The 15576-nt window shown below is 46.5% G+C and overlaps 3 protein-coding genes across 7 annotated transcripts in view; 2 read left to right on the plus strand and 1 right to left on the minus strand.

Annotated features, from left to right (window-relative positions):
• The window catches only part of LOC118001844 (transmembrane protein 181), a 70893-nt gene extending 65727 nt beyond the window's left edge, over positions 1 to 5166 (plus strand). For all 4 annotated transcript variants that reach the window (XM_034992010.1, XM_034992012.1, XM_034992011.1 and 1 more), the window contains exons 15-17: positions 441 to 530; positions 1405 to 1471; positions 1891 to 5166. In XM_034992010.1, coding sequence (XP_034847901.1) covers positions 441 to 530; positions 1405 to 1471; positions 1891 to 1969 — 236 coding nt within the window. In that variant the 3' untranslated portion in view covers positions 1970 to 5166. The remainder of the gene's footprint in view (positions 1 to 440; positions 531 to 1404; positions 1472 to 1890) is intronic.
• Positions 5167 to 5776: 610 nt separating this feature from the next.
• On the minus strand, positions 5777 to 13015 carry LOC118001845 (dynein light chain Tctex-type 1). Its single transcript, XM_034992015.1, has 5 exons — positions 12934 to 13015; positions 9822 to 9863; positions 6943 to 7066; positions 6469 to 6546; positions 5777 to 6180 (listed from the first exon to the last, which is right to left on the minus strand). The coding sequence occupies exons 1-5, from the start codon at positions 12958 to 12960 to the stop codon at positions 6110 to 6112; spliced, it is 342 nt and encodes a 113-aa protein (XP_034847906.1). The 5' UTR covers positions 12961 to 13015; the 3' UTR covers positions 5777 to 6109.
• A 943-nt stretch (positions 13016 to 13958) lies between these two features.
• LOC118001841 (synaptotagmin-like protein 3) overlaps positions 13959 to 15576 on the plus strand; it is a 94615-nt gene continuing 92997 nt past the window's right edge. The window contains exons 1-2 of one of the 2 annotated variants that reach the window (XM_034992005.1): positions 13959 to 14097; positions 14295 to 14415. The gene's annotated coding sequence lies outside the window, so the exon portion shown is untranslated. Of the gene's footprint in view, positions 14416 to 15576 lie in introns of both variants that reach the window. The other variant, XM_034992003.1, reaches the window with a different exon arrangement.

The raw sequence follows: 15576 nt of genomic DNA on the forward strand, positions 1-15576 counted from the left end.
GGATTTCACACTAACCTTTTATCAACTTCTCAAAGGGGTCTGTAATGCAGAAAAGATGAAGAACGACTGGTTTGAGAGACTGTTCCAGTTCTTGATTGCATTCTTTATTTACCCATATGTGTGCACAGCCCTCCTGCCCTTTGTGAGTAACTTGATCACATCAGGTCCTGCCACCTCCAGAGGTTTCCATGGATAGAAAAGAGCACGGTGCACCTGTTATTTACAGGTGACCTTGAAAGGTTACTGTAACCTTTGGCTGTGGGCTTGCCCTCTGGGGTCCTGCTGTTTGGGCCTTGGAACCCCGAGGTCCTCGCTGGTGGTGAGCAGTGGAAAGGACTGCTGTGGTTAGAAGGAGCAGCCAGACTGAAAGCAAAGACCCCAGCTGAAATGTCCAAACACGTAGTGTTCCGGGGCTGCTGATTTCCCTTGACCAGTATCACCAGCTGAATTCTTATCTTTCTATGGCTTGTTGAACTTTTACCTCTACACTTTGGCCTTTGTGTATTCTCCATCGAAGAACGCCCTGTATGGTAAGCCACCTTGGGGCTGGGTTGCTGGCCAGATGGCTTCACAGCAGTTCAGGACCCACCTCCCGGGTTCCCTGTTAGTGCTGGGCCCCCAACCCTAGCACAGAGGGATGAGGTAAGCTGCAGGGTGAGCCCTGAGTCGTAGTTAGAACACAGCATGTGCTGTGTCATTTCAGCACAAGACGGGAACAGTGGTTCTGGTAGTGGGTCCCGGCACAAGCATGTCCCTGAGCCGTGTGAAGCCAGGTCTGTTGCACGCTCGTGCCATGGCCATCCAGAGAAAGCCAGAATGTAAGAAGAGCCAGACTGTCACACAGGCTGAAAAGGACGGGAACTTCCTGACTTCCTGGCACTTGGGCAGGGGTGTAGCATTTCAGGCCCACCGCCTGACTTCCGTGTTGTGTGAGTTCTCCAAGCACCTTCGTGAAGAGGTCCCACTCGAGCCTCACAGCAGCTCTGTGATGAAGATGCAGTTAGTGCCTCCTGAGATGAAGAAACGAGGCTGGGTGGCTTGCTTCCTCCCCGGGGTGGGAGGGAGCAGGGCGGGCGCCTCTGGTCTCCCGGGTGTTTTCCGCCCCCGCTACCCACGTGGACTTGGGAGAACATAGCCGGGTCACAGCTGCCGTTGGAGGGTTCCCCCTGGAGCCTCTCTGCTCCGGGTGCTTCCACCGCGCGGTCTGCCCAGCAGCCTGCCAAGTAGTGATGCTGCCCCTGGCTCGAACGCGAGAAACAGGCTCGGGAGCGAGACTCATTCAGGTCACACAGATAATAAATGGTGGAAGCGGGGATCTGAATCCCGCTCTTTCGGACTCCTGTCCTTTCCCGGTAGCATCTTGCCTCCCCGGGCTAATCACATAATGCTTTTGTTGGCCTCCAGAGTCCCAGCTGAAAGACAACCCTGCATTCTCCATGCTGAATGACTCTGACGATGATGTGATCTATGGGTAAGTCCCTGCCTCTCTGAAGCCTTCTATGGTGAGCGTTGCGCCTGGTTTTGTGCATTTACTGAACAGGCTGTTAATCATTCTAAAATGATTTGCAAGGCATTATGACATTTCTTTCACCTGGGGGTGTCCCATGATCCCATGGGGTTCTGTTTTCACGTTGTTCTGACTAGATTGAGCGGTGTTCCTTTTTTTGAACACTTGGCATGGGTGGTGCCCACAGGAGGAGCAGTTCTCCCTGGCAACGGGCCCTGGTGCTCGGTGGGGGGTGAGGAGTGGGCAGGAGCAGCAGGCGGTAGAAACGGGGAGCGCGGAGCCGTGAAATGCCTTCTTGCTGAAATGGCATGTCAGTGTGGAAGAGAAGAACAGAAGATGAGCTGTCAAAAGCCGAATGGCATCAAGGGTCTCTTTTGTGACAGGAGTGACTATGAAGAAATGCCCCTGCAGAACGGCCAGGCCATCCGGGCACAGTACAAGGAGGGCTCCGAGAGCGACTGAGCCCCCGGCCGCCGGCGGGCCGGGCCGACGCTTTCCCGCAGCGCCGCTTCCTGGCCTTCCCCGCTCCTGCTGGTGTTCAGGCTTGTCTCATAAGCCCAGATTTCCTGGTCCTTATTTGTTTACGTATTTTTTAAAGGAAAACCAAAACCAAGGAGAAATTTAAACATTGGGCCAAATTTAGTGTTAGAGTGGCTGCATTTGGGAAGAGTGGCGCTGATAAGTGTAAACAGCCAAATCCCTTTTCCGGATTTCAGATGAGAGAGTTCATTTTTAGTGGTGAGGAGGTAATTACTCCTCTTTTTAGTAGAGTTATTATTATTATTTTTTTTAATAATCTGCTCTTTCTGAGTCCATGGAAAGCCCTTATGAATGAGATCGTCAGCATGGTGGCGTTCTCCTCTTTCTTCCTTTCTTCCCTGCCCTGTACCAGTTTCAGCCCTTTAAACTCAAAGGGAAGCCTATTGTTGTGTCTGTCTCCCAAGGACATTCCTTCCCCCTTGAGTGCTCTGGGTAACCAAGCATCCCAGGTGACTAGTAACTCCTGTCTGTTGTGTGAAATGCCTAAGTAATAGCTTATTAGGGAAATGGTGGGCGAGCAGGTTCTAGCCCTTCACTGCCACAGGGCAGAACTCGAGTCGTGAGGGTCTGAGGACTGGCTGAGATTCATAAGGAAAGGGTAAGATAACCGACAAGCGCCAGCTCGGGGAGAGGTCCTGCTGCCATGGTTTTCCAAGAGCTGTGTACACACGAGTGTGCGTGTGAGCGGACGTCGCTGTGGTTGGGATGGGAAAGAGGGTATCCGCTACAGTTCCTACAAGCTGTCATTTCTACAGCTCCTTTAGAGATAACACCCCGTGGAACTTTATTATTTTTTTATAAAAGCTAAACAAAGGATATATTATAGATTCTTTATTGTGAAAAAGTTTTTCAGTTTCACATTTGAAGCCTAGATGATAGAAAGTGAAACATTTTCGATGATTTGTGGAAGCACATCTTTGGGTAGAAGGTCACTTGCTGGGAAGCAGGCCCCGCCCTCCAGTGGCCAGGGAAGACGAGGCCCTGCTCTGGAAGACGAAAGTTGTCTCGAGCTGCTGAATCTGTGGCATCATAGAAGGCCCTGGAGAGTTGCCAGTTCCTTTATGTCAAAGACTAAGTGTACAAGTCTGGTATCTCCTGTCCTTTTCCTCTGACAATGACGTCTTTCTTGAACCGTTAACGTACCGTCACAGCTAACATCCTAACGGATGGCGTCTGGGCAGATGCAGTGCGTAGGATAGGATTGTTCCGCTCTGCAAGCAGTACCTGCGTTTTCTTCATCTATGCATTAACTCTCAAATCGCTAAAAATTGTATTCCACTTGAGGTAAGGCTGGGCCCTTATAGAGGTTCATGAGAGACTTCTCATGACTTAACATCTGTTTAAACTTTAGTGATAACGTACCTTTAATATGGATTCCATTTGTTTTTAAAACCTTGTAATTATGAAAGTTTGAATTAAAACAACTGTATTATTGCAAGGGTAATTCAAGTTTACGTGGTTTTTACATTTTCCATGGTGTGATTACTTTTTTTGATTCTGTGTACTCCAAGGTATTGGAAAAATTTTTCTGTTAACCAAATTTTTCAACTTCTACTAACTATAATTTTATGTAAATGACGAAAACTTGTGCTGATTAATGTATTCTAATATGTGATACAATTTACAAGTTTTAATCATTATTAAATGTCCATAATTTGGAATGCTGTTATTTATCAGTAAATGTAAACTATTTGAAGCATTTAGCCATACACATTAGAACTTATTTTTAAAACTTGTCTTTGTCCTATAGTGTAATTATATTATAAACTGATGATGGATATCTTCATACTTGATTCTTCATGGCATCAAGTCACTGAAATGAAAATATGTGAGTCTTTATTTACTTTTTATAATTAAGTTGGAAACAAAAAAATTATAAAAGGAAGTATGTAAGGGGAAAATGGTTCTTTGTTAAATCGTGCGTTTTCAGTCTTGTCTCTGGTATATCATAATATCAACGTATTATGTACTCCATGTAAAAATTTGCTTGAAGTATATAGCATTTAGCATGTAGTGTATATGCTGTATTAGGTTAACACACTCCAAGTCTGCCAGAAACTTTAGACAGGAGCAAGAAAATTGTTTTTTTCTTGGAGAGTATCAATTTTGCAAACTTCAGTTGTAAATTCAAAGGGCTGACTTTAGTTCTTCCATGGTAATGGCTTGAATAACATCATCTTTGGGATAATTTTTTACACTGGTCCAGTCTAGGGGAACCTGGAAGATGACCGTACGTATTTCAGCTTCCCTAGGGAGAGCATCATTATCCGTGTGGGTAATAGGTCTGCTTGATTTATTATTAAATCATTACAGCAGTGAAGTGATGCAGTTTTCTCTCTCTTAAGCCCCATTTGAAAGGCTAGAGAAGGGGATATATAAAATATATTCAAGGTTTGTAAGATTGTTCCTGTACATAATTACAGATTGCAATAAAAGTTTAGATACATTATGTAAACCCAGCCCACTAAAGGGGCAGGTTACAAGACAACTCTCACCAGCCTCAAGCATTCCATGAACTATTTACTGAAGCTACAGTTGTGTTAAGTCGGTCGCAGTATGGTCAGTGACTTATTTCCTGGAATCCTCCTCACAGGGAAAACCATGGAAGCTCATAGATGGGATGGTGAAAAGGGACATCTAGTTAACATACGAGTTAAGTCACTAAAGAATATTTATGTATTTTGAGGATTTTAGAAACCAGTTGCCTTAGAGGTTAGACTTTTGGGAAAAAAAGCTACAAATCTTTTCCCCAGGCCCAAGGGAAGTCGCTTTAGTCTGTGACATCTTGTTATCCTGTTCATGTTGACTTGACATGTTTTCGATATACTGGTAACTATAATACCACACAGTGAAACAGAACTTTCTGCTACTGAAAACTGCCTTTTTACAAAAAGACTGTATTTGTAAAATAAAAACTTTAAAGTTCAAAAGGAAAGATAGAACTATGTAGTAGATCTTGGAACTTGTGTCCATGAGCACAGTAACCCCTGATCACAGAACGATCATTGTAATCAATCGAAAGTGAATAAATGTTTATTTATGGCAAACTTAACACTTTGGAAAGGGCTTCATTCTGAAACTTCCTTTCTGGTACATGTTAATAAATTTTACATACTCGATTCTTACGTGATTTATTTGCTCCTGCGTGTGGAGTTCGTTTGGCCATTCAGGCATGAGTGCTTTAGGGCCAAAAGTAGAGCTTTCTTGATTTCAGCAAGTGGACACAGAAGCGTGTCTTTATTCCTGTGTGAACGTGGCCCATGGATGAGCGCTGAAGGTGAGGTCACAGACTGGGGCTTGGGGCTCACCTCCCCCCCTCCTTTAAATCAATCAGATAACCTCCCAACGTGGTTGCTGATTTATAAATAAGGGCCTAATTGTGGACACAAAAGGATTATGAAAGCGATGGTGGAAGCCCTGCAGTACGAACACATTTTTGGAGGGCTGCTGCCGACAAGCGGGGACACTGGGGCAGGAGCCGCCGCGCCGCGGGCCGGGCAGCGTGCGCGGCCGAGAGCTCTGGCTGCAGCAGGGACCAGCCGGCTAGCTCCCGGAAGCCGCAGGGTCCTGGGCCCGACAGTCAAAGCAGCACATCCTGCAGTGGGGAGAACCAGCGCCAAATTCTAACTTTTCCTTTCTGTTTTTGCAGTTTTATAGATTCTAAAGTCACTAGTGAAATCTGAAGAACTCGTTTGTGGTATTGTTTAGACTATGAAGAAAAACACAAACTTTAAAGTGGAATAATTTATTATTCTAACCAAAGTACAAAGTATGGAAAATTAGTGTATCTGAGTCATCCAGAGAGTAGAGAAAGTTTCAAACTAGCAGATTTCAGTTTTTAGCACCTTTGAAAAGAAACAGAGTTAAGATGGGTGGCAGCACAGGCCTGAGCACCCAGGATGACCGTCCTCAGACTTGGCTGTGCCGTTCACAGAACGGGGCAGTCACCTGGCTGTCGTCGACGTCGTGGGTGCCACGAGAAACACTTGAAGAGAAGGAGAAGGGTGTTCGCTGGACCCCCGCCGGCCGCTGGGAGAGGAGGAGTGCGCAGACGCAGGAGGTTCAGATGGACAGCCCGAAGGCGCTGACGATGCAGTACATGGTCTTGTTCTCCCACCGCACGGTGCAGCTCCCTGTGGGGAGAAGGCATGGCCCTCAACTCGGGGACGCGGGGGCTCGCCATCCTGACTTCTCAGACTTCTTTACGGCACACGAATAAAGAAGGCCGCTCAGACCCTGCTCTATAAAATGTGTCAATGGGTGACTCTGATATGCATGCATTCAAAGACCTGAAACAGCCAAGCATGTTTCAGAAAACTCTGCCTGGAAAAATCTAGATCTCAGCAAGGTCGAGGAGGTGCCGCAGAGGCTTCAGCGCAAGGCCCATGACAAGCGTTCAGGGAACACAGGGAAAACCATACCGTCAGTAGAGCTGTCCCAGAAGCAGGAACTGGCCGTGTGTAAGCCCGCTCCGTTCTTCTGCATAATCACACAGGTCACTTCAATGAAAACAGGCGTTTATTAGAGAAACCCACCCGGCAACACACCTTCCTGTTAGCCGACTTTCAGCATTCCGGGGCAGATCCCGGGGAAAGGGTTCATGGGAACAGTTGCCGGGGTAGACTGGCCCCGTGACAGTGACACGCCACAGCCTTCCCTTGTCCTCCCCCCATGCCTGCTCTAAATGCGTCGGGTGTGAAGTGCTGGGAAGCCCAGTGATGGGCACCCTGCAACTGCTGCAGCCGCCCAACAGGCCGGCTGGCTGGTAACGCACACAACCCGGCGAGCTGCCCCTACTGGGCACGCGCTTCGAGGTCGGACGCCAGAGCAAGTACTCCTCTCGGCAGTATTTCAAGAACCACCCACAGTATATACGAGAAGCAAAGGTGCATTACCGATGTATTTAAATGGCTTTCCCAGCTTGGTGAGTTGGCTTAAAGTTTGTTCTACGACATTTGTGGTCCACTGATTCACTTTGCTGTGCTGATAGGCATTGCCGCCGATTGCGCTCTCTATAGCCTGGAACGCGGGGCAGAGGTCACGGTTAGCAGGACCCACGAGCAGCGCCTTCCAGCCAGTACCGGGGCTCCTCGCCCGCAGCCTGCGGAACTATACGCTGCATAAAGCGTGAGCAAAAGCCACGAGCACTCCCTTGCAGGTACACCTTTGTTGAACAGTGTCCTCGTTCGTTAAGTAAGTTTTATATTCATTTTCTAAAATCCACACTTACATAGGATCTGTCAAATTTTAAAAACATGTTGACTGAATGTACTGTTGACTGTTGCAGTTGGTACCTGGAGATGATAATTTTTGTTCCTACTGAGGCTAGAAAATACTTCCTTTGCCCATTCCTTAAAGGTATAGCAGACAGAAAAATCTTTACTAGGTTGTACAACCGACAACATACAAACCTATGCAAATAATCGTGTGTTCAAAAATATTTCCTTTACTCAGCATTTTCTGGGAATATGTTAACACGTAAGTGCACTTTTCAAATAGAAAACGAGCCCTATATATTACAAAAATTATTTTTTGTACTATTTTATTTTAAGGTTATGATGAATTTTTCTATTTGAAATAGTCTCTTTCTGTGCTGCATCCCGGTGAGGGTTCATGCTGTGTAGCTCAGAGGTTACTCAGGAATACGTACGGCTGCTTGCCCCTGCTCTTGCTCAAGTTTGTGGTTAGGCTATTACCATTCTGTGGTTTTCTGAGCCTCTTTATGTTGATGCCAGCGTGCCTGCCTCTAAGCAGCTTTCTTCTCTACCCCTTTTCTAGCTGGAAACCAGAAACGTGAATTCCGATGACAGTTATGACCTAAAATAATTTGGTGAGGGCTCAGTTCTGTCCTCAGACATGCAGAGAACAGTCCTGGGATCTGAGTTGTGCACACTGGAGATGGATTAGGGTCTACTGTCTGGGACAAAAGCCCAGTGACCTTGCTTTTGAGGAACAGAGTGCTACCTATAATCGCACCCTGATTTCTACCTATTTATCCTGGGACTCTGAGCAGTCACATTAAATACACCTCGTTTAGCTTCTGGCCTTCCCTCTGCACCCCCGTCCCCCCATTGTCATTGTCATAGCTCCTTCTCATCCTCTGACCTGTTCTGCTCCCTTCCCAACTCAGAGCATAAAATGAGGTGGGGACATAGGCATTCCTGGTTTAAAAGGACCCAGTTATTACTAGATCTGGATATTGGTGAAAGAAGTGGGGGGCATCAGTCAAGCTAAACCTCTAACTTTGGCAACTCTCTACACATACACTTTGGAATGCACTGTTTTTCAGGGAGGGAGGAAAACTCCCCTCCAATTCTGGACTCACCCAAATTTATTACTACCTGATCCTTACAAGAGCGCAAGGGAAGAATTAACCTATTGCCAGGGGCAAAAAAGCTGTTGAGGCTGGTGACCACGTGAGAGTACCACAGCAGTACTATTTCATGCTTTCATGGAGACTGGGAGAGTCTACTTTCAACTGTACTTGTTGCCTGGCAACTTGAGTCAAAGATGACGCTGAAAACAAGTGAGATCACAGGGGACCTGTCCCCACTTCTCACAGTTCGACTGTGGTACCACCACCTTCCTGCCCCCTCAACACACCGTGTTCCATAAGAAACACCCTGTGTAAAAACAAAAGCAAACTGTTACAGATCCTGCACAACAACTAGAAAATCATCTGTGATGGTGAATAATGTATATGGTAGAACAAAATCATTTTGCTTTTTGGTGTTGGTCACAAAAATAGGTTGTGGTTCTTGATCACTCTGGCATTAGATAATAATTTGCATTAGAGTCAATTCCAAATTACACACATAATCTCAGCTGGTACTTTAAACTTAGATCACCTAATGGCTTTCCTCTGGCCGCTGGCTTCACAGTCTGTGCTCAATTTACACAGGAAGAGAAGGGACTAAAGAAAATCTTTCTGGCCTCATTCCTGCCCCAGGTTCCCCCAGCACTCTGCACTATTCCAGCGCCATCTGCCTCATTTCAGTCCCTCAAACACACCATACACAGTCCCACCACAGGGCCTTTGCATACACCCACTTCCGGAATATTTGCGCCCTCTTTTTGCTGAGTTAACGCTATTCCTACTCATTCTCCAGATTCTAGCCGTGAACTCACCAGGTGCGTCAAATCCCTCATAGCACCATGTACTGTGGCAGTTACCACACAGGGAATCCACATTTACATTTTCCAGTGTGATGATTTCTTAAGTGCCTGCCTGGTCCTGCCCCATACTGTAAACCCCTTGATGGTCAGTCCCTAATGCCCCCTTGATATGTATTTTTCCAATGAATGAAGAACAAATACCCTATTTTGTCTTCAAGGGAGGTACCATGGTCAATAATGGCAAAATAGGTAGTTTAGGAATATAAGAAAAATAAATAGGTAAGCCCCAACTGGATCATCAGGTCTTAAGTAACTGGAAGTTACTCAATTTTTTTTATATTCACTCTTTATTCAACACCAGAAATATTTACTTGTGTACCATGACCGTGAGTCTTTTATGTTAAAAGGTTATAGAATCAAGCCTTAGTAATATTCAATAATAATGCTAGTATATAACATTTCCTGTCTGGTTTAAAATATATAATTTACATAATATGGGAGTAATTCTTATCTACATATTCACTGAAGAAAACTGTTATTTGAAATGCCAAAACACACAGGTTCATTTGAAACAATTCCAAGACAGTATTTAAAACACATTATTTTGACTCATAAAGCCATTAATCAACATTTTAAAAATAAGCATTCTTCCTCTTACCTCTTTTACAATGTTGCTCACTTCATCAACAACAAAAGCAGTCTGTAAGCAAGAAAACTAGTTAAGTTTGATGGCTTTAAAAGATCGGTTTCCACTGCATTGATTAATGCAAATTTAGGTAATGAACATAATTCAGAAATGACGACTTAGAAATAACCAAACTAAACTTTTCCTTTTACCAAGGAAAACACTACAGAGACTCAGAAATGCCGAGTGGCTCTGAGGATCACAGAGCCGGTGAGAGGCAGTCAGAGGAGTCTAGAATATGTATATAATTTAGAGGGTTTTGGTTTGTTTTAATCATGCCATGGTCCAAAAGGCTGACTTCACTTTAGATTCAATCTCTCTATCCATTTCAACTGGCTACTAGGATCATTAACAAACACAGAAGTTTAATGAGTTACTTGACTTTTGTTTAAATTAGCTGACACTTTTCCCGATGTAAACTGATTAGGAGGTTTGAAACTTAAGACGTTTCTGTTCTTGTTTTTATCCACCATTAGTGATAAAATATACAATGATTATACTATTTCCCGAGAATTGTTTCCTCCTTAATGCTGTCCTACTTCAGGACTACAAAACCGGCTGCTTAGCACAACTATTCTCCACCAGTGCCTCAGGAGGAGCTGGAAGGTGGGCTGCCACCAGTAATCTAATGGCGGGAGTTTAAAGATGGTTTTCTTTTTATATAGGGTACATCTGAATGGGTACAAGGTTCTGTCTGAGTCCTGCGAACAGTACTTAGCTCTGGACATTCCTTCTAGAGGGCAGCCCCAGCCCCTCAGTCATTGTGAATCCTGGTGGAATAAAGTCGAGTGCCCTGCTTTTGGCAGTGAGCTTTCCTCCCTGCTAGAGGCTGACTACTGTGGCCCTGTCCAAGCAATGCCCTTCTTTCCAGGAGGATCAAGAGCAGACTGCCTGAAGCCCTCTCACTTGCTGTGCTTAGAAGAAGGTATACTTGGAGACAAAACCAACTCACCACATCAGTGAAAATTTGCAGTATCTCAGAGATTAAATGATTTCTTGAGGTTTAAAGGATCCTTCCAAGGGACTTCCGTGATCCTCAACCATACGGAAAAGTCCCTGTGTAACAAGCCATATGGCCCCACCCACTGAAATCAGTGGACTTTTAGTGGAAAAGTAGAGCAGTTGTACAGAATCCCCTGGGCACTTTCAGCTTCTACAGGAAATATGAACAATGAGTTGAGAGTAGTCTTACAAAGGTCCAAGTATTTACATGAAGTTAAGAGGCTATGCAGAAAAGGCTTAGTTCAGAAGAGAGTGGAGTGGATTAGTAAATACCTAAGGCACGCCTACCAGAAAGAAGTCAAGGTCTCACCCTCCTAAGGGCCTAGGGCTTTATCTCCGGTAAGCAGATGCTGTGTTCAGCCCCTTCAATTCACAGATCTGCAAGTGAGATCTGGAATAATGAAGTCCCTTAGCCACCTCACTGCTAGGAGCCAGAATTAAAATACCAGTATTAATTCTCTTACAGTGTCATTTCCTTTTTTAAAAAGGTTTTATGGGGGGCGCCTGGGTGGCTCAGTCGTTAAACGTCTCCCTTTGGCTCAGGTCATGATCCCAGGGTCCTGGGATCGAGCCCCGTGTCGGGTTTTCTGCTCAGCAGGAAGCCTACTTCTCCCTCTCCCACTCCCCCTGCTTGTGTTCCCTCTCTCGCTGTGTATCTCTCTGTCAAATAAATAAATAAAATCTTAAAAAAAATTTTTAATTAAAAAAATAAAAAGTTTTATGGATATTCCTATAATACAAGCCATTTTCCTGTATTAGTTTACAGGGAAAAGTTTTTCCTTTGCTAGGTGCTCCTGAACCATGTCTTCTCAAAAGTATCCACTTGGTTGTTTCCGGCATTCAAACACTGATGATGGCACTGCCATTGTGTAGTACTTAGGAAATCAGATCAAAACTGAAACTCTAGCATCAGTCCTTAAGCCTTAGATTTTTTTCTTTCCCTTCCAAACATTCCTGCTCAAACTAAGTTTCAAAAATGATAAAACATCAAACCTCACCAAATTCATCATAGTTTTCATTTTTGACAGGCTGCATAATATGTAGGACTCTATTTCAATTTCAACAAGAATTATTACTTAGCAAGAAGAAAGTGGACAACTATTTTTCTGTAATAGCAGCATCCATCAGCTATCGTCCCTGAATGCATGTTAAATTGAAGGAAAGCCACCGTTAGAATAAATGTCTTCTGCTTGGCAAATAACTGTATGCTCTACCCTGCTTCTTCACTGAGGCAATGAGAGATTATTCCTCCCCCCCCGACCAAAAAATAGGAGTTCCCACACTGACATATCAAACTCAAACTGAAAATGAAACCTAAGTGGTGGTGGCCGTGGCGGAGGTAAGCCCCCCACTGAAGACCAGGTGTGGACCTGCAGACAAAGGGAGCCTCTCCGGCTGTGCACTTCTGCATTTTGCAGACAGCCCGAGACCTGAAAGATGTGACTGCATGTGCGCGTGCCTGTCACTCCGGAGTCGTGGGTTACATCAGTCAGCAGGCGCACACGCGGCCTTCAGTCTTCCCCACCCGTGGGCGCGGAGCACCTAGTCCAGGGTGGTGTCTGCACCGCCGAATAAAGGGAGCGAGTGATAGCACCCTCCCGGAGGTCCCGCCTGCGTGGAGCAGGGTCCAGCGGGGCAGCAGGGCGGCGGGAGGGGAGCGGATCGGGGGCGTGGCGGGTGAGCGCGGAGCCAGACTCCGGGCGCCGCTGGGCCAGGGGCATGGGGCGGGCAGGGGCGCGGCGGGGCTGGGGCGCCGGGGACGGGAGAGACCCTGCCCCCGGGAAGCGGTCCCCGGGCTGCGGAGCCCCTCCCGGAAGAACGACGGGGCGACGCCGCGGCGCTGGGAGCCCCTGCCCCGCCCCGAGCCCCGCCCCCCGGGCGCGGCGCCGACGCCCCGAGCAGGCCGGGCCGGGGGTCACGCGAAGGGCGGGACAGGGCGCCGGTACCGTCAGTTTGCCCGGGGGGCTGCCGCCGCCCACGTCCGGACGCGGCCCGGGAGCCCACACACGCCCTTGGCTGCCGCCGCCCACCCGCGCCAGGCGTTCTCGGCCTCCACCCTTCCCGTCGCCGACCCGGCCGTTACCTCCTCACCAGCCTGGTAGTCTTCCATCTTCCTTCCTGCGCGTCGCCGCCGCCGCCTCCGGCTCCCTGAGTAGCGCGCACTGCGCAGGCGCACCCAGGCTCCGCCCCTCGTGCTCGCGCCTCGCCCCGCCCCCGCCCCGGACCCGCCCCGGACCCGCCCCGCTCTAGGGCCCCTCCCACGCCCGGCTAGCCGGGCTGGGGACTTGGGATTCGCCCCTCCTCCGGTCCTCCCCGCGGTGGTTTCCCTGGGAACCCGCTCAGTATCCCGGCAGCTCACTGGACCGCAGCAACTAAAACAAAACAAATGTACAGAAGCCGTTCTCCTGTCCGGCCCTTCCCTCCAGCTTGTACTGTGTGGATTAATTTGAACCTTCAAATGGGTTCAGACATCTAGTAACAAATTGTAAAGGGATTTCTGAATATGACGAGCAGCGTGAGAAATTGCTCTCAGTCTTCCTGGAGATCCAGGATTAGGAAACTTCAGCTCTGAAGGAAACCTTCCTTTGGGGAGGTAAATTTTCTCTATAAATGAGTTTTTTTCTTTTTTTCTTTAATGACCATTCAAAAAAAACATTCTGGGTGGAAAATTTTGTAAAATGCTGCACACTTCCTGGCTGCTTTAACCAAACTGAGCTAAACAGACACTTGGATACAGGGGTCATTCTGAAAATTAGTAATTGTACAGCACTTTCCAAGAAGGGCTGGACTATGGGCATATGTTTGCATGTCCTCTGAGGCTAAGATCTTTGACTTTGGGTCTGCTTTTTCTGGTTTTACTATGTCCTTGAAATCAAACTGTCACTTCTTACCTCTCCAAAGCCCAGTTGCTAAAATCTACTTCCCATCCCCCCAGGAAGAGCTGACCACAAGCCCTTGAGATGTGGTAGAATTAAGCTACAGAGCTCACTTTTCAATCCATCAGAGAAACCCTTGTTTCTCTCCTATGAATCTAAGTTCCGTGCAGGCAGAAGCCATTTTATTCGCTGCTGTGTCCCCTACTCCTTCAGTTGTGCCTGGCACAAGTGGGTGTATAATTAAAATTGATTGAATGAATGAATGATTTCCCCACAGGAAATCTGTCGGTTCTGCCTCATGCCCAACTGCAGAGAGCTGGCCAGTGGAGAAAGACGCCATTGCCTGCCTCCTTGTGGGAAGCAGAGGGCAGGTGAGCAGGGGGCCCAGTGGTGAGAGAAGCGACAATTCTGAACTGTATTTTCCTTTTCCGTTTTGTTCCCGTCCTAGATCTGGCTTCAACTCACCTGTTTAGTGGTTCAGCCTTGTGCCTCACATGTGATTCTAATTCTGACATTTCTTTGTCTTGGCTTCCTGACATTCCCAGCTTCACCTGAGATCCCATTTTAGGTGTCCTTCTGCCTGCCTGGTTCTGGGCCCCCAGCGGCACCACGCTCCTGAGCCGAAAGGGTCTTTTCACCGTCTTCCAGTTTTCTCTGGCTCTTCTGCGGTGGACCTGGAAGCCCACTAGGTAAGTGTCTTAGAATTATATGCAAAGCCAGAGTGAACAGGTTCTGAGTGCCAATCTGCATTTGAATGTTGTGAGGTTTGGGACATCTTTTAGAAATTGTTTTCCGGGGTGCCTGGGTGGCTCCGTCATTAAGCGTCTGCCTTCAGCTCAGGTCATGATCCCAGGGTCCTCCCTGCTCCGCGGGAAGCCTGCTTCTCCCTCTCCCACTCCCCCTGCTTGTGTTCCCTCTCTCGCTGTGTCTCTCTCTGTCAAATAAATAAATAAAATCTTAAAAAAAAAAAAAGAAAGAAAAGACATTGCTCCACAGCCTTTTAGAAACTTCCTAATTCAAATGAGTTATGAATGGCTGCTGGGTTGGTACATTAGTAATGCATAGACTTTGTGTTGTAACTGAAACTCACCAGCATGTGCATAAATCAACAGAAAACATGTAAATGTGAATTTTTAAAAAAATTTTACATGACTTTAGCTTCTGTGCATTGGGTACTGCTCTCCAACTTTATCAAAGACCATTCATTAAATGATCTTGGCATATGGCCTATTGAGTCTGCCCCCAGAAATGGATAAATTGGTCTGTTTATCTTCCGAACTGTTTGTCCACTTGTTCAACACACGTACATGGAACACTCGCTGTGTGTAAGCCTCTGAGCTGGAGCTGAGGCTACAAAGTTTACTGAGATATGATATCTATGGCAAATTTTTAGAAACAACTTTCTGTAAACAGGACGCTGGAATTCTCTAGGCTGAGTGATGTAGTGCTTGGAAAAATTCAGTGATATGGTAGGATATTCTGCCTAATGGATGTACACTCTGGGGGGCTAAGGAATTTAAAATCACTAGGGCAGTTGGCAGTCCACTAGCTGCCATTTCCAGCATGCTCAATCCGCCAAGAATAAATGTCCATCAGAAATACTGAAGTACAAACACACCGACTCATAGCTGCTCATAAATCTGGTATTCAGACGTATTTTAGAATAACATTTAGTTTCTGTGCAGTAAGTCAGTGGAGTGAATCTCTGGTTTGTTTTTCAAGGTGGGGGTTGGCCGTAGGTTGTCAGATGTGGTGTGCTTTCTTCCTTCAAGTAAAATCTCTTAAATACAAACTCTTTAAATTTTTTTTTAAGATTTTATTTACTTGTGAGAGAGAGAATGAGAAACAGA

The sequence above is a fragment of the Mirounga leonina genome, unplaced genomic scaffold (assembly GCF_011800145.1).
Source record: "Mirounga leonina isolate KUSES-001 unplaced genomic scaffold, KU_Mleo_1.0 Mir_54, whole genome shotgun sequence".
Classification (NCBI taxonomy): Eukaryota; Metazoa; Chordata; class Mammalia; order Carnivora; family Phocidae; genus Mirounga; species Mirounga leonina.

Excerpts from the sequence above, each read along its gene's own strand:
- LOC118001845 (XM_034992015.1), bottom strand. The coding sequence starts at position 12,960 with ATGGAAGACTACCAGGCTGGTGAGGAG. Across the intron at positions 9,864-12,933 it reads ACTACCAGGCTGGTGAGGAG|ACTGCTTTTGTTGTTGATGA; the intron begins GTAACGGCCGGG and ends TCTTGCTTACAG. Across the intron at positions 6,547-6,942 it reads AAAGCCATTTAAATACATCG|TGACCTGTGTGATTATGCAG; the intron begins GTAATGCACCTT and ends TTTTCATTGAAG.